Source organism: Sinohyriopsis cumingii, chromosome 14 (genome assembly GCF_028554795.1).
Source record: "Sinohyriopsis cumingii isolate HCF-2022 chromosome 14, ASM2855479v2, whole genome shotgun sequence".
Taxonomy (NCBI): Eukaryota; Metazoa; Mollusca; class Bivalvia; order Unionida; family Unionidae; genus Sinohyriopsis; species Sinohyriopsis cumingii.
The window spans coordinates 120,603,439-120,629,791 of record NC_142974.1 but is presented as its reverse complement, the minus strand read 5'-3'; the positions used below and the strand labels follow the sequence as shown (position 1 = coordinate 120,629,791).

The 26,353-nt window shown below is 42.4% G+C and overlaps 1 protein-coding gene across 1 annotated transcript in view; it reads right to left on the bottom strand.

Moving 5' to 3' along the window:
* LOC149784717 (uncharacterized) overlaps nt 1-21,816 on the bottom strand; it is a 172,569-nt gene extending 150,753 nt beyond the window's left edge. The window contains exons 1-2 of the mRNA XM_089933038.1: nt 21,762-21,816; nt 21,129-21,395 (exon numbers count right to left, since the gene is read on the bottom strand). Of these exons, the coding sequence (XP_089789164.1) occupies nt 21,129-21,395; nt 21,762-21,816 (322 nt within the window). The remainder of the gene's footprint in view (nt 1-21,128; nt 21,396-21,761) is intronic.
* Between the last annotated feature and the right edge of the window lie 4,537 nt (nt 21,817-26,353).

The following is a 26,353-nucleotide window of genomic DNA, read 5'->3' as shown; positions in this document are numbered from 1 at the left end:
AAGGGTTTTTGGTTTTTTTTGAACTCCAGATGCACCTATCTAATGATGGCACCTTCCTGGCCTGGCGCCACACACGCATCTTCTACTCCAGTCTTTCCAGTTGACTCGTTTGGCTGGGAGCGCAGAGGGAGGATGATTAGCTTCATCACCCCAATCCTCTGTCTCTGGTAACTTGTAAGCCATCCTCTCTCCTATTTTCTTTTCCTCCTCTTCCCTCTGTCTTCTCTCCTCCTCTTCCTTCTTTATTCTTTCCTCTTCTACTATAGCCTCCGCAGCCAGTTCATTTACCAGGCGCATGACATATTCCAGATGTATCTGGAGTTCAAGAAGTTTGCTTATTCTGGTATTCATTCTGGTGTTGATCAATCAACAAGGGTAGCTAGACTGCCCAGCGAGTTTCAATTTATAGTGAAAGCGCGGACGTGAAGGAAAACATCCCCCTAAAAACATAAAATTGATCTTACCTAGATCATGACCAAAGAAAACAACAACGCGCGGACCTAAAAGAAACACTCACTCACTTTTTATGCTACCCATCACTATTTTAAAATTTTTTCATAAATCACTTCAATAGACTATCCACATACGCAAAGCAATCCAATCTAACTCCAAATATACACCTCAAACACCAAAAAAAGACATCATTTTAATCTACTATCCATACCAATTTACTTAAGCACTTACAAACACAAACACACAAACACATATCCTCACATTTTTTAAAAAAAGAGTTAGTGTTTATTTTCACACTACTCTACCTACACACATTGGCAAAGCGATCGTTATTTCTTTTCTAGAGTATTGGGGTAGCCCTGAAAAACGCTGTTTTTTTGTTTCCTATGGCATTCTTTTTAGTTTCTAAGAATGCGATGTCCTCTGAGGATAGACTTTCTGGCGATCGGTCTGCTTCTTCGGAAAGAGAAGAAGAACTCTTTGGTGTCGATACGACAATCGACAAAGCCTCTGTCAGCTTCAGGTTGCTGATGTTGTTGTTGTTGCTGCTGTTGCTGCTGTCTCTGAAGTCTGTACTTCTCTGTCCATTCTTCTTTTTCCCTGTTCATTTCTTCTCTGAAGAGCTCTTCTATCAGGTCTTCAGTGATTTTTAACATTCTCACATTCTCTATTTCTTCTGGCTTCGGTATCAGACTGTGTCTGACCATATGCAAATTCACGTAGCCTTCGTTGAGCTTAGCTAGTTTGGAGCACATCTTCGTAGGAGGATGAGTCGACAATGGATGGTTAGACTGGAAACTTCCCCGGTTCTTAAAGTCAAAGCGCGGACGTGAAGGAAAACATCCCCCACACGGTTTTCGAGCCGCAACGTTCAGTGAGTGTCATGAGAGGGATAGAAAGAAATGAAAGAGCATCAATCCAACATTCTTATAGCTAAACAAACCACAAAGGCATTTTTTTCAAAACACAACATTTTTTATTCAAAAATCACTTAACACTAAACAACAACTCTAACATTTTTAACAATAATCCAACACTATAACATCAAACAATCTTTTCAAATCACAAACATTTTTTTCTCAATTGACAATCTACTTTAAACAGGGCTGACAACGTTGTGAATGAAATTGTGATTTCCACTTTTGGAAATCATTAGGCCATTGATGGACGCTACGTTTCCTAGCTTGAGACAAAAGATAAGCATAATGGTCACAAAACCATCGATCTACTTTCACATCGTTTCTAGAAGAAGAACGAGGATCAAAATGAGTCACTAAATGTTCTAAGGAATAGCCCAGGCTGCGATGATGCAGAAAATACACACAATATTGTCCACACACCAAGGAATCTGTGCCTTCTAATTTCACATTATTGAATCGGGTGGTTTAAGCATTTCTTCTCATAAAGTCGATGATATCGTCTTCAAAGGGGGCAATCCGTACGAATCGAAATATTCCACACATCCTTCTTGAGGAAAGTAGACGGCTACCCAGTGGGTTCCTGGGAGATGACTGTCGTCCGTGTTGATCACGTAAGCTTGATGGTCTTGAGGTTTGCAATGAGGAAGTTCATCTTTAGCACAGACGACAGGATTCCAAGAAGCCGTATACGAACTGTGGTTCAAAAGGTAATAAAGTTCCCAGGTATCCATGTTTTTTTTCTTCTTCACAGGTAATAATAAGTCGTCAATTCGATCCTGACTTTTTGCTTGAAAATGTCTGACGAATAAACGGTTATTCGTTCTGTTTCCTCACTCTGATTCAGGAGAGCTTCGATACGATGGATCTCTTGAGTGGTTAATGGTGGACAAGAATGTTTACGCAAGTCTTTATACCACTGATGCAATACGTCTTTGTCCGAGATGAGACTCCAAGCCTCGTCCAGATATTCGTCTAATTTTTCTTCTTGACTTAACATCAGGCATTTATCGTGTTGAATTTGACTGGGATGAGCGTTTTGACATCCATAACAATTTTTCTTGATCAATTCCGTCATTTTGTCGACCAAGTGTTTGGCAAAACAGGAAACTAAATGGGCTCCTTGTTCTGGCCATCTTGATTTCATCACGATCACTTCCTCTTCTTTTTCCACAGTCTCCTCACATTCCATCTTTAAAGTTTCTCCACTAGGTAAAGAGGGATAACAGTCTTCGATGGTTTCTAGTAATCTAGGATGACTTCTCTCAAACTGTTGATTTCTATGGTATTATCGAATTCTGCATACAGGATGACGTTCACCGTTTCATCAGGGTCTCGGTCTTTAAACTGAATTTCCACACGAATCTGGCCGGATTTTATAGGGTGGAAATGTCCCTCGTCGCTGCCTTGGTCTGGAGTGAAATCAAAAGCCCACAAAGCGTAGCCTCCTGCATAATCCTCGTACGTAATACCGTGACTGGTATTGGTTCCTAACTGTCCAGTGGCTTCGTACAGGGACAAGTACGATCTCAAGTAATTCTTCTTGGTAAAGTCAGGTTCGAAAGGTCGGGTACACAAGGTCTTGCCATCGCGACTGACTTCGATTTTGGACACGCCAAAGTGTTGAAAGTAGAAAGGATTTTTTTCGGCAGCTCCGTTGAAGGCTGTATTCTCGACGATACCAACGATCAAACGTTTGGGTAACTGTCCTTGGAACAGATGATCTTCGATCATGGATCGCTGTCCCTTGGGAATGGTGAAGTGTTTCACTTCCACGCGTCGTATGGAATACTTGGCGGTCGTTCTGCTCAACGTCTGACTGATGTCGCTTCCCACTTTAGGTAACACTTCCACACGGCGTACGTAGACTCTGGCTTCTTGGATTTTGGTTTTGTAACCGTCACTATCAGCCAATAAATGGAAAGCGGTACTGCTACGATTCAGTCTCAGGCGGACATCCACCCCGTTCAGCAAATACTTTTCTTGCAACCACATGTCCAAATGCAAACGATACATCAGTTCTAAACTTGTGTCGACTCCCGTGATTCTCTTTCTTCGTTCTAGAAATCCATCATTGTTGTCTTTCTTTTCATCAGTTTCCAATATTTCAAACTTGGTAGGTTCGTCAGCTTCCCATACCACACAGGCATTGAGATGAGTGTTCTTGGCATCTATTCCGTACGTCAAGAGATTTTCCAGGTAGGCACGATAAGGGTAAGTATCCATGCTGCTACTGACCAGATTGTTATTCAAGTACAAGTCCACTCCACTGAACAAGGAATGCATGAAATTGTTGACGGGAGCTACTGCTTCATCATCTATAGCACCTCCAGTCTTATCTAGAATTTTGACTTTCAGGTACAAGTAACTGCTATTCAGATCGATGTAATCTTCGGGCTGTCCTTTGATTTCAAACTCGATGGGAGCGGAATCCGTCAGTGAGGAGACGGGGTGAAATTCCACCCACTGGGATTCTTGCATGGTCATCATGGTAGGGGGCATGGCAAACAGATCCAGTTCCCACTTGGAACAAGCGCAAGACTCTCGGTGCATCATTTTTTTGTTCTTTCTCAATAATCGAAAACGTCTAAGTCTCGAACGGTTCTTCTTTTCTTGGCCTTTCTAGCTTGAAGTCTGGTGAAAGGGTGTTTTCTTCGTCGTCTCTTTCTGCCTTGTCCTTGCTGAATGCCTGACTCAGTAGCGTGCAGGGCATTTATAGGTGTGTCTCGTCGGCCTAAAATGTCTTTGCCCGTTTGCAGCAAGACATTTTTGCCTGCCCTCATCAAGGCTTCTTTGGGGTTTTGTTTGTCGATGATGACATTTTGGAGAAATTCTTTGCCTTGCGTCAGTGCCGCATCTTTCAAGGCGTGCAATCCGCGTGTCACCATCGGTTTCAACACTGGGGACACCGAACGAAAGGCCGATTTTAACATGTCTCCTAAACCGTGTCCTCGCTGTCGAGCAACCCCTCGGTACACTGGATACATGACTTACTTACGAGTCGTGAGAGAACCGTTTTCGAAAATGGAGTTTCACCGTGACTTTTCCTTTGGTGAATGGAATATTTTGTCCCAAATCTCCTTTTATAGCAATGTTGACCGTGTCCAAATACGACTTGCTGACCGGTAAATAGTGAGGATGGACAAATTCGCGGTGGACGTGGTAAGTGTTTCCACCTTCCTCGTCAGTGTTCGTGGCAGAATCCACTTTGAAAGGAATGACACGCAGTAACGGTACGGAGGTGTGTCCCACCACGTTGTACTCCACCACATCGGAATACACAAACATCAAATTCAGTCCTTGGTTCAGTTCTACCGGGGCACGAAATAACTTGCTAAAAGACTCGTTGTCGTAAATGATGGGTAATTCGTTTTTCTTGATCATGGCCTTTCTCATGTCCATGTCTCCGCCCAACATGTCAAACAATTCAGGACAAAATAAAATGGACATGATTTTACTCCGTTCAAATTTCATCCAGAAGCGACGAGCTGCTTTGTGGTACTCCATGGTGACATTTTTGTTGACATGCTCCAAAGCTTTCAGAAACACGACATTAAACCTAGAGGCTATGGTGCTGACCAAATGTTGACCACTAAAATAATAGCCTGGGGGAATGAACAAGTGATAGGTGGTGTACTTTTGATTTTGTGTACGGGTTTTCTTGTCATATTTGACATTGCTATCCATCCACTGCTGCATTTGCTCGTCATGAACTTCCACATCAAAAAAATTTTGATTGGGAAGGACATTCAGGACTCGGGTCGGGTGAATGATTTCTACTAAAGCCACTTCCCAATGGGCTTCGTGATCTAACTGGATGGCTTGAGGTAATTTGGCCGTGTAACAGCACAACGTGTTCTTGGGAAACACCTAAATGGAAATGTCACTGGGTAAGGTTAAGTAAAATTGGTTTTGGTGACTCATAATTCCAGAGTTCTGTGGCTGTCAAAGGGGTTAGTGGACGTCAGAGGCGTGTCTCCGCCCAAAATGGGGTTCTGGTTGTGGTTGGAGTGGTGACTGGCACTGGCACTGGACACAAGGTTCCCGTGGTTTCCGTTCGAGGTGAATTTCAGGGAGGGATTAGGAAGCAGGTAACCGATGCAACTGCTCAATAAAATGGTCCACAATTGTTTGTCTCCTTGTTGCAAACTCAAATTGGCAATGGCTGCCCCGATGACACAATACACCACGAAGATTTGGCAGAAAAAGACGATTTGCGTTTTAGGCACACGTTCTCCACACCACACCTACAAGGGTTGTTTTTGTAAATCTTGCACAGAAGAACTGGGTGAAGGAGGAGTGGTCGACGTAGCTGCGTCTGATGTGTGAAAGGGCATGATGGTCATTTCTTTTTATAGTCGATGACTTGCGAAGCGTCGATCCAAGAATCGAAACTGGGCGGATATCCTTTCCAACGTACTTTGACTTCTTTGACACGTCGTCTGCCCACTTTACGGGTTCTGCGTTCGAGAATGCTTTCGATGTCGTACACGTCGTCTTCTTTTTTGGTGACACGTTGTAACTCGGGCAAATAAAACGTTCCTTTGAGCACTTCTCCGTTCATGTCTTCCAAGTTATAGACGGCAGGATGACGACCGTATCCAAATACGACTTGCTGACCGGCAAATAGTGAGGATGGACAAATTCGCGGTGGACGTGGTAAGTGTTTCCACCTTCCTCGTCAGCGTTCGTGGCAGAATCCACTTTGAAAGGAATGACACGCAGTAACGGCACGGAGGTGTGTCCCACCACGTTGTACTCCACCACATCGGAGTACACGAACATCAAATTCAGTCCATGGTTCAGTTCTACCGGGCAACGAAAAAACTTGGCAAAAGTATCGTTGTCAGAAATGACTGATAATTCGGGTTTTGTTTTTTGTTCTAATTTCTTCCTCAGCTCCATGTCACCGCCCAACATGTCAAACAATTCAGGACAAAATAAGAAAGACATGATTTTGTGACCCTCAGGAAATTTCGTCAATAAGCGACGAGCTGCTTTGTGGTACTCCATGGTGACTTTTTTTGAGGTAAGCTCCAAAGCTTTCCAAAACACGCCATTAAACTTGGAGCTTATGGTGCTGACCAAATGATGACCACTAAAATAATAGCCTGGGGGAATGAACAAGTGGTAGGTCCACGTTTTAGTTTTGTCATTACAGGTTTTCTTGTCAGATATGGTTGTTCTCTTATCCAACTCCAGTTGCAATGGAATGCCATGAACTTCCACATCAAAAAAATTTTGATTGGGAAGGACATTGAGGACTTGGGTCGGGTGAATCATTTCTACTAAAGCCACTTCCCAATGGGCTTCGTGATCTAAGGGGATGGCTTGAGGTAATTTGGCCGTGTAACAGCACAACGTGTTGTGGGGAAACACTTCCATGGAACTGTCACTGGGTAAGGTTAAGTAAAATTGGTTTTGGTGACTCATAATTCCAGAGTTCTGTGGCTGTCAGAGGGAATATTACTGGACGTCAGAGGCGTGTCTCCGCCCAAAATGGGGTTCTGGTTGTGGTTGTTATTGGAGTGGTGACTGACACTGGCACTGGACACAAGGTTCCCGTTCGAGGAGAATTTCAGGGAGGGATTGGGAAGCAGGTAACCGATGCAACTGCTCAATAAAATGGTCCACAATTGTTTGTCTCCTTGTTGCAAACTCAAATTGGCAATGGCTGCCCCGATGACACAATACACCACGAAGATTTGGCAGAAAAAGACGATTTGCGTTTTAGGCACACATTCTCCACACCACACCTACAAGGGTTGTTTTTGTAAATCTTGCACAGAAGAACTAGGTGAAGGAGGAGTGGTCGACGTAGCTGCGTCTGATGTGTGAAAGGGCATGATGGTCACTTCTTTTTATAGTCGATGACTTGCGAAGCGTCGATCCAAGAATCGAAACTGGGTGGATATCCTTTCCAACGTACTTTGACTTCTTTGACACGTCGTTTGCCCACTTTACGGGTTCTGCGTTCGAGAATGCTTTCGATGTCGTACACGTCGTCTTCTTTTTTGGTGACACGTTGTAACTCAGGCAAATAAAACGTTCCTTTGAGCACTTCTCCGTTCATGTCTTCCAATTTATAGACGGCAGGATGACGGCCATGCACTCGTCCAGTGACGCGAAACAATTCGGTCGTCCAGTTAGGTAAGTAACCTTTGTCAAAAGTGCGTTTGGTTTTGCCAATGCGCACACAATCTCCTACGGCCAACTCTCCACTTTTCATGGGGACAGCCCTCGTCGGGGACGTACCGAATAGACGCTCAAACACCAGCACTTCGTTCTCGGGAGTCACGTCTTGCGAGGCACGTCCGATGCTTCGATGGTAAGATTGGTTGTACGCTTGCACCAGGTGCAGTAAGATGTCGATGTACTTCAGAGTGTGGTGATGCGTAAAATATTTCCACATGCGTTCTTTCAAAGTGCGTTGAAAACGTTCCACGATGCTGGCTTTGGTTTCGGGATTCCCGGTGGTAAAAAAATGAATGTCACGTTTCTTTAATTCTTTTTGGAAAGCTTGGTTCAGAAATTCGGTGCCTTTGTCCGTTTGCCATCGAAGAGGGTGACGACCGCTTTGTTTCAACACCCGTTGCAGAGCTCGCACTAACTCGCTGCTCGATTTGGAAGTCAAGGGCACGACCCAGGCAAATTTGGAAAAGACGTCGATGACACAAAACAAATATTTGTAGCCACTATTGTAGCTGGCCAAATGAGAGACATCGGCTAAATCGGCTTGCCATTGATGATCGATGCCTTCCACTCGGGTGCGACTTCTGGCAAACTTGCGTCGAATGGGTTTGTGTAAAGTGTAGGTAGCTTGTTCTTGTAACCATCGTTGAACTTGAGGTAAACGGAGACTTTTCAGTCGCGTTTTGGCAGCACGATACAATTTTTGAACTCCTGCGTAACCTGCAGGATGTGAGGGATCGTAGTAAATGCTGGCTAAGACTTTTTCCATTTTCTTTTGTGTTTGTTTGTGTGTTAATAAGGCACCCACTCTTGGAAGAGGCTACTCTTTTTCTCTTGGGGTACTTTCTTGGATTGCAATGCTTTGCGTGTGCGACCGGCAATAGGTGTTGAAGAGGAGAAGGATGTCTGAGCGGGGGATATCGGTTCTTGTTTCACTTCTGTCTTCACTTCTGTCTTCACTTTCTTTTTCTCTTGTGATGAAGAAGGGGTGGCCATCATCTTTTTAATCCATCCAATTCTGGAGGTAGGTGGTGTTGTTAACTTGCGTACTTTTTCTGGTGGAGTTTGAAACCCCTCTTCTTCTTCTGCTTCTTTTCCTTTTTCTGTCTTGGTCACTGGTACTGGTACTGGTACTAGTGATGGTGCTGGACTTTTCATCAAGGTCTTAAAATCTTTCAGAGTGGGTAGAGCTGTTTCGTCTAAAGCTTTCTGGTGAAAGAGTTGCAATCGTTGAAAGAGTTGGCCGTACTTTTGCGATTTTTCTGTTTCGGACAAATCTTAGCGATCCATCAAAGACTGCAATTCGTGTTGTAACTGGGACATCTCGCTCAAATTGGGATTGGGAGGTAAATGCGGGGTGCGTTGTTCTTGCCAACGATGGTATTCCATCCATCGTTTGTAAGGCACTAAAGCTAGTTTTCGTCCTTCCATGGGGTTGTCAGGGGTCGATTCTGAGATCTTGGGACTTCCGAGAGCCTTTTTATCTTGCTCCCAACAATCCTCCCAACATGGTTCCCAAGACTCCTTTCAGTATGGGGCCTAACAAGAGAGGCAAAATGCCTCCACGTTGGACCAACATCTTCTTTTTTTGACGAATGGGAATTTTCTTTTGAACCATTTTCCGAAGAACGTGACGATGTTTGCCTAAGCATTGTTTCTGGTGTTTGGACAAAGGGATCGTGCCTTTCAAAACGTTCAAACAACATTCACACACGGTATCGATGACCTCTTTGGAGGCCGTTTGAATGAGCTTTTTTCGTAGGGGTGGAGAAGCTTTGGACAGGACAGATAACATGTCCCCATGTTTGGCTAAACGTGGTGGTAGTCCTTTCCTTTTCTTTCCTTGGGGTTTTCTGGAGAGTGACATCTTTGAGTCTTCAGGAGCACCAAAAAACACTGATACCCTACTTGGTCACAGGCCTTTTTTATACTGGAACGCGTCGCCACTGATTGTCTTTACGTCGTATCAGTTTGAGGACAGGCATGACACGTCGTGCAGGGGTACGTAACGGACTAAATCGAGCCAGTTCTTGCTTGGACAAATCCAGTAAACTTTGTAACATGCCCGATCTTTCATGGACTTTGATTTTGGGAGAAGGTACTTTGTGATCAGCAGCCACTGCCACTAAATTGGAGGGTCCTGCCACTGGGGAAGTTCTTTTGGGGGTCATCAACGGAGAAGTTCTTGGTGTGATTAACGTCTCCAAGTACTCTTCAGTTCCTGGTGACATCAACGGAGAGGTGGATAAACGTGAGGATGCCGGAGACGCAGTCACTGCCGTGGCAGGTCATGGTTTACGAGTGTAAGGTTGCGTCCTAGCCGAAGTGCCTCTCTTGCGACTAGTTTTCTTCTGTGGGCTTTTCTTTTTCTGGGGACTTTTTTTCTGTTTCTTTTTCTGGGAGCTTCTTTTCTTTTTCCGGGGTGGTGTCTGGTAAGAGGAGGGTCCTGCCACTGGAGAAGTTCTCCTTGGGGACCTGGTCTTTTTCTTTTTCTTCTTGGGGCTTCGTTGGACTTTTGTCTTGGGGATAACTTTGGGGGCATTAGGATCCCATCTTAAGAGAGAGCGAATGATGACCCCTCCTAGAGTACCGCTCCCTCCAGGTTTCAAAATGATTTGTTTTTTGGTTTGAGTGTCGATGTGGGGATCGGCCAGTTGGACCAAAGCGACTTTGTTTCGATCGAAAAAGCGTTGGGTTTGATGAGGAATCTGAATGATTCCTTGGAGTATTTGACGTGCCGTCACCGTGAACCATCGTAAGACTTCTTTGAGACTAGCTTCTAAGACACGAGCTCGTATTTGTGGATTTTTTTCTCGACTGATGCCATACAAGGCACGAATCAATTTGACGGGAAGATGCGACTGAAGGGACGTCATGTTCACACTGTGTGTGAGACAGACGAAAAGGGTCTGAGGTTTTTATAGATTCTTTTATGGGGAGTGAAATGAAGTCGAGGACGGAGACGTGTACAGGACAGGCCCTCCGTCTTGGCACCAGTGGTGAAACAAGTGGGTACGAAATCGCAAATCCTCGGGGGTCGTAGGTTTCAAATCGACGAGTAAATAGGCGTGTGGCGTTTGAGTGGCATCGTCGTACGCTTGAGTCAGCCAAGGCGTTCCTAACTGTTTGGCTAAGACTTGCACTTGCGATTTATCTCGAGGGCTTTTAAACAAGACCACGTAATGTGCATTAAGACTGATGGTGCGATGGGCTTTACTTTGTTGAAACAAATTTTGGGTGATGTAAACGACACTGGCATTACGGAGATGCCCTTTGCGCGTGAACCACAATTTAATTTCTTCTTCGTCTTCTCCTAACATGTCGTCGAAAATGACCAAATGGGTTTGACGGGAGTCAGAGACGATACCGTCGTCTTCTTTAGGAATGCCTTCCACAAACACGATGGAATCGCCTTGACTTTCTCGCAAGAGGCTGTACGCCGATTGCCACTCTTTGTAACACCACACGATCCGTTGAGGTGGCCGATCGATCAAATGATGTTTATGTTCGATCAAACGTTTGACGAATTCGGTTTTGCCTGAACCGCTAGGTCCAGCAATGAGCATGTTAAAGGGATGGCGAAGATACAAAGCCTCCTAACTGGCACGATCTAAGTGTTCGTCGATGACTTTGACAGTAGAGGAAGAGGGAGCAGAGACAGCAGAGGTAGCCATTGTGTGAGAAATGTCACTTGTGACACGAAAACAAACAAGACAAGAGTTAATATACTTTTTTCAGAACACGTTTATTGAATGTTTCAAATATGAACACGAAATACAAAAATACATAAAACCCAAATAGTGATGTACAGGAATAAAAAACACATCAAAACAATCAAAGTGGAATATAAACAAGTGTCTGTACAACATGTTTTGGGTAACCAAGATGTCCTAGGGACAGTGTGTAATGTTCTTACAGTCTCTACATGAGGTATTGTCACACAAGTGTCCTCCCGGAATGACCTTTCAGGCATGTCCATGACAGTCCTGTCCTGAAGCGAGTGGTTGTTCTCGGTGACGGGTTCTTCTGGCACCGTCACTAACACAGGTTGAAAAGTAACTTTTTTCCTTGAACAACTCTTGTGCATACTGGGCCACTTCTTGGGTCCAAGCCTCAAAACCCCCCTTTTTCCAATCACGAACATCTGTCCAATGGGGATGTAAGTCACAAGCTACACACACATCGTCATACACGTTTTGGGTAGCTAAAAGTTTACGAATTTTTTTTTCCTGTTGAGGTCGAGAAGTATTCAGATGAAACCGCAAGGCTTTGAGCAAAAGGAGTTTTTCGTGACCATTTAAGGCCATTGAGGTGGTAAGTACTGATCGTAAAGAGTCCACAAAGAATCGGCTGGTAAACGAAATCCCAGAAAACAAGTCACTAAGACACACACTACTTGTCGTCCCAAATTGAATGGATACAGTTCTTGTAATAATTGATGGTAATGATCCACGGTTTGAATATGGTCATTGAGTACCTTCCACGGAATCTGTTGGATTACATACGACATAAGTCGTGGCATGGCAGCCTGTTTTTATAGTCTCTTTGTTTCGAAAAGAATACATGTACTTTCTAGCCAGTGATCTTCGTTCTCGAGTTGGGAATGTAAATCTTGCATACTGTAACCTGAACTTCAGATTTCGATTAGAAGTTTCCTCTTCCGCTAAGTAGATTCCACGGAAAATATGTTGGTAATCCTTTACCTCGTCTTCCTCAATGGGTTGCTCTAGGTGAATCTCGAAGTAACCAAAATGATCAACACGTGGATCATCGGGGGCCTGGAAGTATTGAACAAGGTCTGACCACTGAAACAATTTCTGACGAATCAGTTCTCTTATACCATTCAGGTACCAGTGCTTAAAGATCTGGTGATGTAACGGATGCAATTGTTCTTTACGTTTCACTTGTATTTTGACCAGCTCTCGGTAAATGCGTTCTCTCAACTCCACAGGCAAAGCACCAATGTTCTCTAGCAAAGTATCCATGAATAGGTCATACTAAATCCTCTTTGGTCTGACACAAGAAATGTACTGTTTGCACAAACATGGTTTTAATTCATTGTCGAATCTAAATCGTTTCACCACTAATCTACACATTACAATTCGTTCAGAAGTTTCCTCTTTCACCAAGTTGACATTGCGTGAAAGATGTTGGTAATTTGTTAACTCTTCCTCTGGAATTCGATGCAGTACGTTTACAATGTAGTAGATAGAATCGTCAATACCAAACCATTCCTTTTTATAACCAGGAGGTTGTTGATCAATGTCTGTCCAATCGAACAGTTTCAACTCAATCAGTCCTTCTATAGCATTCCGGTACCAGTGGTTCAAACACCGGTGACGTAACGGATGCAATTGTTCTTTACGTTTCACTTGTATTTTGACCAGCTCTCGGTAAATCCTTTCTCTCAACTCCACAGGCAAAGCACGAATGTTCTCTTGTAAAGTATTCATGAATAGGTCAGTCCGTACAATTCACAAAAGTAATCCACATAGTGAGTAATTTCTGACCACTGCCATTCAGGGTAACGTCCAAGAATGTCACTGAACTCTTTTGATGTAAACGGTCTAAAGCGATATAATAGGATGAATGCACCCTTGACCCAAAGAAATCTAACACACTGGTTGACTTTTTGACTTTCCTCTTATGAATTTCTCGACACAAAAGTTCTACAGTGACCCATTGAGATTTCACTCTGGCAAACCCCTGCCAAACTTCCTTGTAAATCTTCTCTTGCAGTTCTTTAGGTAATGATTCAATATCGTTTTTGAAATGAAGTTTAAATACTGGTCTCGGTGATGTCCAACATTTGACTCCTAGCCAATCTGGTTTCTTCTTCGTCAACGACATGGTAAGTTACTTCAATGTCTCGGTCCCACTAAGGGTAAGTAATGACAATTCGGTGACCATCGAGCATGTTCAACGTAGGCCGAATCTTGAGGTTCCCAGTGGTGAAGTGACACACCGCAACTGAAGCACCTGACTTTATCTCCTTCGCCCAAGTAGAAAAATCCGGCTCTGGCTAATTCTTCGGGGGTCGGTCCTCCCAGATACTTAGGCCATTTTCCTTTGAACGATTGAAGACGATTTTCAAAGTCGCAGTATTCCGACAAACGCACAGGAAACGAATATTCGTCTTTCACAGGTTCGTTTCGATGAGGGTTTGGTGGCATGAACAGGAGTTTGCTCAGGGCTGGATGACATCCGTAGGGAGGTAAACGTGAAGGTCGACATTCCCCTTTAAAACGAAACTCAGTAAAATGTCCAAGAGGACGAGCGGCATCACTTTCGCATCCCACAGGTTTGACACGCACAGCATCACTTTCCATGATAGGGGTAGGGACACTAAAGATCCCATGATGCTTTAAGGCATCGCTCAGGTCACAAGGTACAGCATCGTACACATCGCACGGCTCACAATCGCACTCGTCTGCAAACTCCGTTACGCAATTACAATGGTAACCACATGGACAATCGCAGTTTCCTTCCGGACATTTTCCGTCGCAATGCCTGGGTCTTATCCATCCAGTATTAGTCACACTAGAGGAAGATACAACTTTTTTACAATCCCCAAACTGGAACGATGTCTCTTTCAAAGTATTCATCTTGTTCGCTCGGTCTTGGTAGTCCCAATGAACTATCGATCTTGCCTAGGGTTCCTTTTTATATACAGACCAATACCGACGTGACCGTACGGCAACGTAAAGTGATTGGGAAGTCTCACTCGCTTCTGGTACAAGATTTGATAGACTTTTTCCAAGGGCCGACTGACGATGTGGTGAGTGGGTAAAGTTACAATCTTGTTCGGTTGGTGAGTGGTCACTTTAAAGTTTCCATCCTCTCCCGATTGCAAGGCTTCTTTCAATACCCCAAAGTTGACCACTCGACTGGTACGATGATTCAGAGTCAGTCCTTTCACTTTGCACGTCGTGTGCACTTCTCCTTGTTTGTCACGGTATTCGTAGCCGTAATTTTTGGGACCGCCACTGACGAAACTTAGAATCTTGTCGTCGGGATGCTCGTCTGTCCAGGCTCCTAAACGGTCTCCTTCGATGTCAGGGTGATGTTGAATCGGGTGATGGATGTAAATGCAACTGTCCGTGTCAAAGTACAGGACGCGTTCTTCTAACAGTTCTAAAGCTTCGTACAATTTTAAGCGAGCATGGGCTGTCACGTAAGCCGCAATGATGACATTTCCAAAAGGGTCGTCTTGTACAAAGTCCAGATCTTCTTCGTAATTGACCAAGATCAAATCCTCTCGAACGACGTCCAAGTGTTTCATGTATTTGGTTTTGTCGTGAATCATCTGGAAGTAGCGGGAAGGTTCTGTCAAATATTCCGTCTTGGGTAAACACGGTCGTTGTGCCATTTTACCCCACAAGCAATTGAACATCACTTTGGCAAACGATCGCCTGCCTTCGTTTTTTTCGATGTGGTCTAAAGAGATGCCTTCTTGTTCGTAGCATTTCTCTTTGAATTGTATTTGGTCTTCGGGAGTGTGACACCAGGAAGGATAGCCACTGGCTTCTTGCTTCAGATTCAAAAAGGCATCCACGTAGTCGGCGAAAATGCTTTTCTGACTGGGGTCACCCTTGTGGTATTGTTCTGTCTTGGGAAAGTGGCAAATTTCGTACACTTCTAACAGTTGGTATCCCATGTCCAGAGCTTTGAACAATTCTACGCTGACCCAGGTTCCCGTGAAGGCACGTTCTTCCTGGGTGTGCTGACAAGGATGGTCTTGGTTGCACGTTTCGGCACAAGTACGGCACAAGGGAAACATCAGTTTGCCTTGACAATGGTGAGGTAAGACGGGATGGTATAGGTTCGTGGGAGGCAAAACTTTACACTTGATCAAGCCTTCGTATTGTCGAATGTTTTTCAGGTCGATGTGTTCCGTCAGCAATTGCGGGTGCCCTACAGGAAAGCGACAATATTTGCACACGTAGGGATACAGCGAACACACATCCAAGTATTTGATTTCTTCTCCTTTCTCTTCGTCGGCTTGGTACAGCAAACAGGTGGCATTGGTCCTTCCTCCGTACAAACTATCCCTCGGGTTCAGCGGGTCCATGAACTGGTAACTTTCCACGAGGCGTTTAAACTCGGGATCGGTTTTCATACGGTGATCGTACTCGTGTTCCCACATTTCCACCACTTGGTATCCTTGCTGTTCTAACTTTAGGCGTCGCTGACAAGTGTCCTGGTACAAGTCTTCTATGGTTCGTTGCAAAAACTGATTTTTAGTGCCACGGTCAGGGTAACAGACGGGACATCCGTGAAATAAGCAACCGTTAAACTCGTACACGATCTTGGGGTTTTCTAAGTCCCAGCCATCGACCGAATACGTTCCGATGGTCTTTTCGCCCCCTCCGTTGCGAGCATGCTGAATCCACTTGTCTTCCTTGTCGCACAAGTAATGTAACCAGCGTAGGGCTTTCACCGAGTATTGACGCTTGACAAAGTGGGTCGTTTGAGGACTGATGACAGCCACGGTGTTTTCAGGCATGAATCGTTGTCGATACACTAAGGAACACGCTTTGACAATGGTGCAAGCTTCTTTCAAAGGATCGACCCCTCCGTGTTCCATGAACAGTTCTCGAAATTTTCCACAGCAACGCCGTAAAATGTCCACGTCGGAACGACAATACTTTAGCATTTCTTCCTGAAAGTCGAATGGGTCCGAGGCGTGAGCCTGGTACCAAGCGTAGAAAGCTTCTCGTTGTTCGGTACGCATGTTGTCGGGGTCGTAATAGTGAGCCTCAGGTAAATGGGGTAGAATGGCGTGTTGATTGGCTTCCGTATTGAAAAAGTGTGGAAAGTACCCTTTAGCCATTTCTGTCATTCCAAACGTTTTAGGCATTCGACTCAAAGGCATGGCCAAATAGCTCATCGAATCTTTAAACTGCACTTGTCCCACTTGCATGAAAATGATTTTGGCTCCGTTCAAAGTCACTTTAGGACGTTCGGTGCCTTGTTCCGTATAGTACCTCAAAAGAAACTGTCCATCGTATCCGGAAAAATTGTGAGCCATCACCGTGGCATGACGATGACAATCTCCGTAACGTTCGATGTCCTCTTGGCTCCATGTCTTGTCGATGGGGTCTAAGACCCATCGAGCGAAATCGGCTAACGTGTTCGGTCCCCGAAAGATTTTTTCACGTCCTCCAGGAATTTTGCTGCAGTGAGGGCAATGACTGAAGATAGGCTCTTGAATACACTTCTCGCACGCTCGATGAGCCACGCAGAAATTAGGAATGTGAATGCCAGTCTCTTGCATGCATTCGAAATCGAAAAAGATGAAATTGCCTTTCTTCTAGTGACTGTCCTCTTTCTCTGGTGGGGGTTGGTATTTTTGCACGTAGCATTGGTGTTCCAAGTCCACGATGTGGTGACAAATGTGACATTTTTTATTTCCTGAACATACGTGTGCCTTGGTACTATTGGTACGTATGACTTGTTCACACGTAGGGCACAATCTTAGGAGTTGACACGCACATTTCTTCTGTGAACCTTGCGTTTTCAGATGTTGTTGGTAACAGGTAGGGCTGACAAACGTGCGCAGACAAGTTGAACAAGGCACTGGTTCTTCACTCAGACAGGGTGAAGAGGCCAAACATCCTGAGCATTTCAATCCACAATGCTTGTGTTGCTCTCGATTATTATAACCATGGTCACATTTCTCACAGTAATAACTGTATCCCAGGAATCCGGTGATACTGGTAATGGTATCGAAATGTTCATCGTGATGATAGACATGAATGTATTTTCCGTCCTTAAAATCTTGCCCTCGAAACAACAGAGGCTCGCGCATTTCTTGAGGGTGCACTTTCAAGGTGTATCGTGGAGCTAGGGCATCTTGCAATTTTGCACTTCAGGAATGCCACAGGGTGTGTCTTTGGACAGGCCAGCTTGTTGCAACAGAAGTTCTGCTTCGCTTCGTTGTTTGGCTCAGTCCGATTGTTGAATAGTTTTCCAGGCTCTTTTCCATTCTGCCGTGTCGTTCTTGTTGGCATAGTTTCGTCCCACCACGATGGCTCGGGCTAAGCACATCTGGTCTTGAGGGTTGTTAATTTGGACGAGACTCTTTTTGGTGCTGCGAAGGTCGTTCACCAATAACATCTTTTTGCATCCAGCCCCTTGAGGAGGAGAGACGTGGGTCATGTCCAGTGTGGCTTTACCATCGGTGATGTCAAACTGATCATTAGATTGTTGTACGTGTTGAATCTTGTCCATGACTTTGGAAGCGGTCAATTCTGCAGGGGTGCTAAACTCGATCCAAACAGGGGATTTCAAATCGTCGTGTTGTATGGAAAGTCTCAAGCGATCGTCTTCTTTGGGTTGACATTGTCGCTTGAGTGCAGTGAGCAAAGAATCCCACACCCCAGTGATGAACACTTCTGCTTTCTCTAACGGCACTTCAGCCTTGAAATCTTTAAACTTCACCGTGTATTTGTAAGCCGTGGTTCTAAATTTTCTAGAGGAGCGCTTTTCCGTCTCTCGAATGGAATAGTATTTTTCAGGGTTGACTAAGGGTGACGAACTTGGTTTAGAGGTTTCAAATTCTGGTTCACTCATGTTCTCTTCAAAATCACTGGCATGAATTTGTGCCAAGATTTCAGCCCTGGTACGAGGCGATGGATCACGTTTCTGCCTCTTACTTTCTTCTTCTTTCTTCTCGAATGAATAGGATCGTTTCATCTTGAGTGCAAAACGTCAAATGACTCAAGTGTAAACACCATAAACTAATTTATAGTCATGGCAGACCAGCGTATATAAAAGGGTGCGTGTCTTGTCCTTTCACTATTCATTTAACTCTCAAGCCGAGCACAACGATGGAAGAGTCTAACCAAATCGAACGTTTCGTCAGAGCTTTGCGAGGGGTCATTAGAAAATTCTCTTCAGACCAGCCGACGGACTACTCTCCTTCCTTTCGAGATAAAAGTCAAGATACTTGCTATATCTGTCAGAAGAAAGGGCATTGGTCTTCAGAGTGCCCAGACCGTCAAAAAAGAACAAAAACAGGGACTAAAAAAGACAAAAGTCAAGACACCTGTTATTATTGTAAAGAAAAAGGACATTGGTCTCCAGATTGCCCAAAAAAGAAACAAGAGGAGTCAGAAGAAAAGAAGGATTCTTCAGAAGAAGAGAGGGATTCTTCGGAAGAAGAGAGGGATTCTTCAGAGGAAGAAGAGGAAGAAAGAAGACAATTCTATTTACAAGAGGCAAAGAAACAGGAGAAGAAAAGAAGAAGGGAAGAAAATGAGGAAAAGACGGTGAAGAAATTTAAAAAACAGAGAGACTAAACGAGGAGAAAGAAGAAGTCAATGAACTTTTTATTAAAGTGTTGTGTTGTGAATTGTGAATTGGATTGTAAAAAATGGATAAAAGAATAAATTAATGATATAAGGTAAGTGTCTTTGAGTTATGATTTTAAAATAAGAACGTACAGTCATGCACTCATACACAGAAACGTACTATAAGGGTAAAATGGGCTGATTAATATTTTTTTTTTGAGTTATTGGCAAATTGAAAGGGCTATCTCTTTTCGAGAAATGTGGGTGGCCCTGAAAAGGGCCTTTTTTTTCTTTATGGTGAAGGGGTGAGTTTAAGCAATCAACTTTAACTGCCTTAAGCCTTTGCCACGGCCAAGGCCTACTTCTGGACTGCGTAATGTTGATGATGATGATTGGGTTGAAATCACTAAGGGTGGTACGGTAGGCTTAGTCACAGGGTTGACGTGTTTAGCTCGGGAAGGTCGTATTCTCTTCGGTCATAATAAAGAAGTCTGATACATTTGTTTCAGACTTCTTAACTCCGCTAAAATGTCCAACAGTACCGTGACCGTTTGATTTTCACCCTCTTGTTTCTTTGCTGCTGCTACTTCTTGCTGTTGTTGCTGTTGTTTTTTTCTTACCTCTTCTTCTTGCTGCTGTTGCTGTAGGAGAAAAGCTTGTTCCGCTTCCTTTTGTCGTTGTATAAATTTCTCCAATTCTTCTTTCTGTCTCTGTCTAAAATTCTCCACTTGCGGTAATGAAGAAGGTAACGAAGGTTCCGGAACAAATTCTTGCGAGGAGAGAAAATCCACAAAATCCCAATTCACCTCTTCTGAAAGTAAGTCCGGGTTCCCTTGGGCAGTCTCCCCTGTTGGTGCACCCCAATGGATCGTTTTCTGAGTTTCCGTCATGCTGAATCACTGTCGCATAGATTGACTGCACACAAGCGCTAGAGAATCTATATAGACTACGTGACGTCACAGACTGCTCTCTTCGGATTGGATACTGGCTGACTGAATTTTGTAACGCGTGTTCGGATTGGTGAATGAACTCAATCCGTTTCAATCCTTCCTCTACCTATAAATAAGCGCAGTTCAATGCATTGATTCACCTGTTCTCGTCGCTTCAAGATGTGGACCACAGTTGAGTCATCCACCCTTGTGTCTTCCATGATGTTCAGGACGGACATGCTCATGTATGTCCGATCCAAGTGGACCGTTGTCCACAGGACAAACACCAGCCTGTGGATACGTAGGATCTACGTTGAAAGACAAGGATGCCTGAAAAGAGTGCTGATTTACGGACCAACAGTAAGACGCAGCCTAAGGACAAGAAGAAGACCAATGCGGTGCCCTTTATGTTAATGAATACATTAACATAAACCCAAAGGCCCTTTTCAGGGCCAGCCATATTTCTCGAAAAGAGATAGCCTTTCAATTGCCTACCCCTTTTTTATTTTTTTAAAAAATTTTTAAAAAAATCCCATGTTCAATTTCCCTTGACGCTATAAAGTCCCACCCTGTTTAATTTCCCTTGACGCTAATCTGACCCACGATTTTTCTCCATGTTAATTTCCCTTGACGTTAATCTGACCCACGATTTTTCTCCATGTTAAATTTCCATTGACGCTAATCTGACCCAGGGGTGTTTTTAATGCTAATTCCCATTGACGCTAATCTCACCCCATTCACTACTTATAGTTTCAATTTAATAAACTATCTTTACCATATATTTGTTTCACTAGAATTTTGGAATTTATTAAATATAGAAGTTCACAAAGAATACTGGACTTAACAAATATTGGTGATTGCTAGTTAAGTATTCCCCTAACAATGAAATTATGTTTGAATTTTCACAAAAAAGTTACCTTTATCTGCCATATTTGTAATATTTTTGGCTGAGTAAAACTTTTATATTGACCCAAAACTTTCTATTTTTGTCACTAAAATTACTGCAAAAAGCGAACAATTTTACGAACAAAAACTTGAAAATACTATACTCAAACCCCATTAATTTACAACAAAATGAAGGATAACATTTATTGGCTTTAATGCATGGTATCTAATTTATGCTGATGGTGAATCTGCATCGTTAGACAAATTTGAAAGGCCTTCATGGCCCACTCTCTTCCAATTTAAATAGTTGATTCCTAATAGATAAATTATACACCCTTTCCACCAACTGCCTATAGAATCAGACTCTTCAGAGAGAATGAATAAGTAGTTTTTGATGAATGGTATTTAAAAATGTGTGTGAATGAGAACAAGAATCATCAGACAAAAAAGTGACCTACCTTTTTCTTGTGTTGTCCACTCTCCATCTGGCAAGGAAACTTTACAGCACTCTACATGAACATCTATCCCATCAGTGCTATGTCTCTCAGATATGTTTACTTTTTTCCCCAAAAGGTGCTGAGTCAACGTTGTTTTGCCCACCCCATACTGCCCTACCACCATGACCCTGATGTTGTAAACCTTTTCCTTTCCCTCATTAAGAGCCTCCTTGTACATCTGAAGGGATTTTGTATCCATTTTCAGGACCTCTGCAGGGATGACTGAATCTGAAATCAAATAATAATACCAGTTTTGATGAAGACAATGTATGAACAGTCCAAAAAGGCCAAATTAAAAAATATTCTGAAGCAATATTTTCATCTAGAACTTAGCAAAGGACTCTAATTTTGTTTCCAGTCTCTGCTTAAACCAGAATCACTTAGTATTCATTGAAAACATAATCACATTATACTATCATAAAACACACACACACACACGCACACACACACATATATATATATACATACATGCATGCATGCATGTATGCATGCATACATACATACGTGATTTTTACAAATCAGGAGAGCTGAAGTTCAATTACTTTTCAATGACCAGTTTTCTGTTGATTTTTCTGAGCTTAATATGTTCCTCACCTGTGTATGAATATTGTTCTGTGCTGAGACGACCCTGCTGATAAGGCATATACATAGCTAGTTATGCAGCAGGAACAAGTTTGGAAACTGCTCCTTATGGTTATAATGTACATCATGTCATGACACATCAGCTAAAATTCTCCACTTTAACACTTTTCCAGCTCCAATAACCTGATGTAATTCACAGCTTTAAAAATAGATTTTTATCACTATCGTCAGCCGTACATGTATTTCCCAAACTGAGTCATGTAAGATGAACCACACTGGGATTCAGCCCTTTTGGCTTGTCTAGGTAGCCTGTATTTTACACACACATTTGTAAATCTTCCTCAATGCATGATACAAAATATGACAGAATGTCTTGTCCAAGACCAAATGTGACAATTAAACTTCGTGAAGTCAAAGAGTGTTAATGATAACATGTGAAAGGGATGCTATGCATGATATCTGATTGTTTCATGTGGATCATGGTAATAGTGGAATTGCTAGCTTACGACAGAAAATCAAAAAGTACTTCCAATCGTCACACAATATAAAATAAATGACTTGAAAGTAAAATTTTCATTTTTCCCCAATTTTTTCCCCAATATTTTAAGCAGAATCTCTGAACTTTAATGACTTTCACTGACCTAAGTGAAATAATGATTTTGAAGGCCTTGAATTAAGGTGTTCATTTCTCAATGGCATTCAATGACCTTTAATGACCGTGCGAACCCTGCATGTAAACATATATGTATCAGGAGTGCAGACATTTTGTCAAAACCAAGTCGTCCATGGTAGGTTAAAATGCATCCCTTCAGAGGTCGGCACAAAAGACCCATTTGTCCAACATTCTTCAACTATGTTGTATTATTGAAATGTACTATACAATCTACATCATGTGTACATTTTTCTCCAACTTATATACAATGTGACACGGTTGATTAAAATAGATCAAATTTTGGGGTTTTTGACTGGATTTTATAAAATAAACTTAAATAAATGAAAATTTGTTTGTTTAATTTCATGTCTGTGATAAATGACTAATTGCAGGATTCTGTTTCTGAGCTGCAGGCAAGTAAACATATAACCGGAAAACGTGACATGTATATGTACGAACGAAACGGTTGATTCAGAGTTCCAAAATATAACAAAAACAAACAAAAAATGTATTTTGAAGTCATTTATATTTTTATTGGCAATGTTTTATAAACTGAAACACAAATAAGAACCGCAGTCTGTACATGTGGCGTTGTCATCGTTAAGCTGTTTGACATGGGTTGCTGCACGTAATTTTTGGTCGCCATTTTCTACCGATTTCATCAACTTTAGTCCAATTATTCAGCAAGCAAAAAAAGAATAGTTCCTGATATTGATGCTACTGATTCTTTAGGGTACATTTGATATACTGATTCTCACTCCAAGCTCAAAAAGATCCCAGGAAAAAAAACAGTGACAAATATTTGGGACCATACCAGGTAGTCACCAATTCCGGAGAACTACTTATATGCATGCACTGTTAGGGACCCAATGTGTGGATTGCTTATTTGAGTCACTCTAAGAAATATGGTCTTGGAAACAACACGCTTGCGTCTGTTCCAATATATATATATATATATATATATATATATATATATATATATATATATATATATATATATATATATATATATATATGTATATATATACACACACATCTCACCTGAGATAGTTCATAACAAGAAACACAACATGGTGTCATAAGTGGGATTGGTGCATTAAGTTGGGTTCGTGCATTAACTTGGAGTTGTGCATAAAGTAGAAATATGTGCATTAGTTAAGATTAGAAAAAATCAGACATAGATTTAAGCAGTATTCCGCCACCAGTCATGGAATGGGAGGCTACAAATTTGCCGGAACAGTGGGAAAAGTTTAAACTACATATCATGTTGATTTTTAATAGATGCTTAAAGAAAAAATAAAAGCTGTAAAGCTATCATACCTTTTGTTGCGAGTTGGGGAAAAAGACTGATGTCTGCCAAATGTGGACTGGTATATCAAATGAAGAAGCTATGAAGCTCCAAACATTTTATGACCGTTTGAAGGCGCACGTTCAAGCAAAGTTAAACCCCATATTTGCGCGGTATTGATTCAATACAGAAGTGCAAGGGGCAAAAAATTGATTCCTACCTCACACATACTCAAAGCCAGAGACTGAAACTTTCATGATGCCAATGACATGATAACGGATAGAATTGTATTTGGGATGAATAATCAGAGAGTCCAAGAGAAACTAATTGATGAAGGAGACAAGTTGACATTAGACAAAGAATTATGGAAACAGGAATCACCAGTCGAGCAACTCACAGTGTCCAGCTAGAGGTGTGACTTGCAGAGAGTGTGGCAAACTTAATCATTTTGCAAAAATGTGCAGATCCAAAACTGTGCATAATATATCGAACAGTGACCAGGGATTTGGTTATAACGAGAGTGGTAACAGTGCATGGAATACACATAATGGCAAGGAATTTTACATCGATATGGAAAGACATTCATCTTTCTCATCTCCAGACTGTGCATTTGTCCAATTACGTATTGGTCCTTCCCAAACCCCATATAAATTTAAAAAAGATACCGGGTCACAAGTAAACATTTTTCCACTAGCATTGTACAAAACACTCAATATTAAAGATCCCTTATAACCCCCTACATTAAGCTTGTATCATACACAAGGGATATGATTTCAGAAGTATGCAAGATAATGTTTTCCTGCACTCACAATGGCAAAACTGAAATAACATTTTTTACGTTTGAGATAATCAGGCCGCAGCTCTCATAAGCCTTCAAACATCACTTGAGTTACAGTTAGTCCACCTGACTTACGCTATTGATAATGAGTCTTGCTTAGATAAATCAGCTGTTACAAGTATTACAGTGACCTATTTCAGGGAATAGGTCTGTTCCCTGTCAGTACAAGCTGCATCTTAAACCCAATGCTGCACCACTAGTAAACCACCCACCCCTGTGAAGGGTACCAGAAACACTAAGTCAAACTTAAAGAACTCACAAGAATGGAAGGGTGCAAAATTATTGAAAGGGTTACAGATCCCACTGACTGGATCAACTCCCTTGTACCAGCAGAGAAACCGAAATCAGGTAAATTGTGTATCTGCCTAGACCCAAAGGCATTAAACAGTTCAATCCTTGGACCCCACTATCCTATGCTGACAACTGATGATGTCACAACTAAACTAACTGATGCCAAGTACTTTCCGACGTTAGACTGTACACATGGCTACTGGAGTGTGAAACTTGAAGATGAATCTTCATACCTAACTACATTCAGTATGCCTTTCGGATGGTACTGATATCTGAGGTTACATTTGGGGATAAAAAGTTCATAAGACATATTTCAAATGAAAATGGATGAAAATTTTGAGGGCTTCCCAAATGTTGTGTGTATAGTCGATGACATATTAGTGTGGGGACACCATCGCAAGGAACATGACGACATCTTGACACTGTAATGCATAATAGGTACAATGGAAGTATCTTTCTTTGGCCATACAATAAGCTCATCAGGTTTAAAACAAAATCAAAACATGGTTAAGGCTATTCTTAAACTTGATGCTCCCGAAAACAGGTCCAAACGAAAAAACCTATTAGGAATGGTTAACTATCTCTCTAAATTTGCGACAACTTTAGCTGAGGTTTCAAGCCCATTATGCGCCCTCTTGAAGAAAGGCATGTAATTTTTCTGGGACAAACTATAGAAGAAGGCATTTCAAGAGGTCAAGGATGTAATCATGCGACACCCTGTGCTAGTTTACTTTGACTCTACCAAGCCATTACCACTCAAAGTAGACATTTCCAAATATGGGATTGGGACATGCCTTATGCAAGATGGTCAGCCCAGAGCATTTGCATCCAAAAGCCTAACACAAGCCAAAATAGGGTATGCTCGATAGAAAAAAGGAATGCTGGCTATACTATTTGGCTGTAAAGGTTGTACTCAATTGGTAATTTGCTAGACCAGTTAGGGTGCACTCAGATCACAAGCCAATTGAGTCAATCACGAGGGAGCCCCTTTCAGCAGCCCCTCCACACCTTCAACACATGATGTTGCAGCTTCAGCAGTATGATATTGAAGTGTATCATGTACAAGAGAAAGATTTGCACATTAGTAATTATTTATCAAGACAAACACTTCTGGATACATACCGGTACCCAAGATTTATCGAAGCAATCGACCTTCACGTACATACAATTAAACAACAGTTGTTTGTCACAGATTGACGGTTATAATGTCTTTAGAGTGTTATCAAAAGAACTAAGGGATGGCCTGTTTTACGCCCTGACTGCAATGCTGATGTGCTGAAGTTCTGGAATCATGGGGATGAACTATCGTTAGAAGATGAGTTAATTGTACCTAATGCAGGAGATGATACGATCTGTGCACACTGGTCATCTGGGAGTAAACAAGACATTAGAACACGCAAAAGATAGCATCTTTTGGCCAGGAATGTCCAAAGAAATCACAGAACATGTGTTAAAATGCTCAGGATGTCTCACTCACCACGCATACGATGCTAAGGAACCTTTAATCCCACATGACATCCCACAAAGGCCATAAA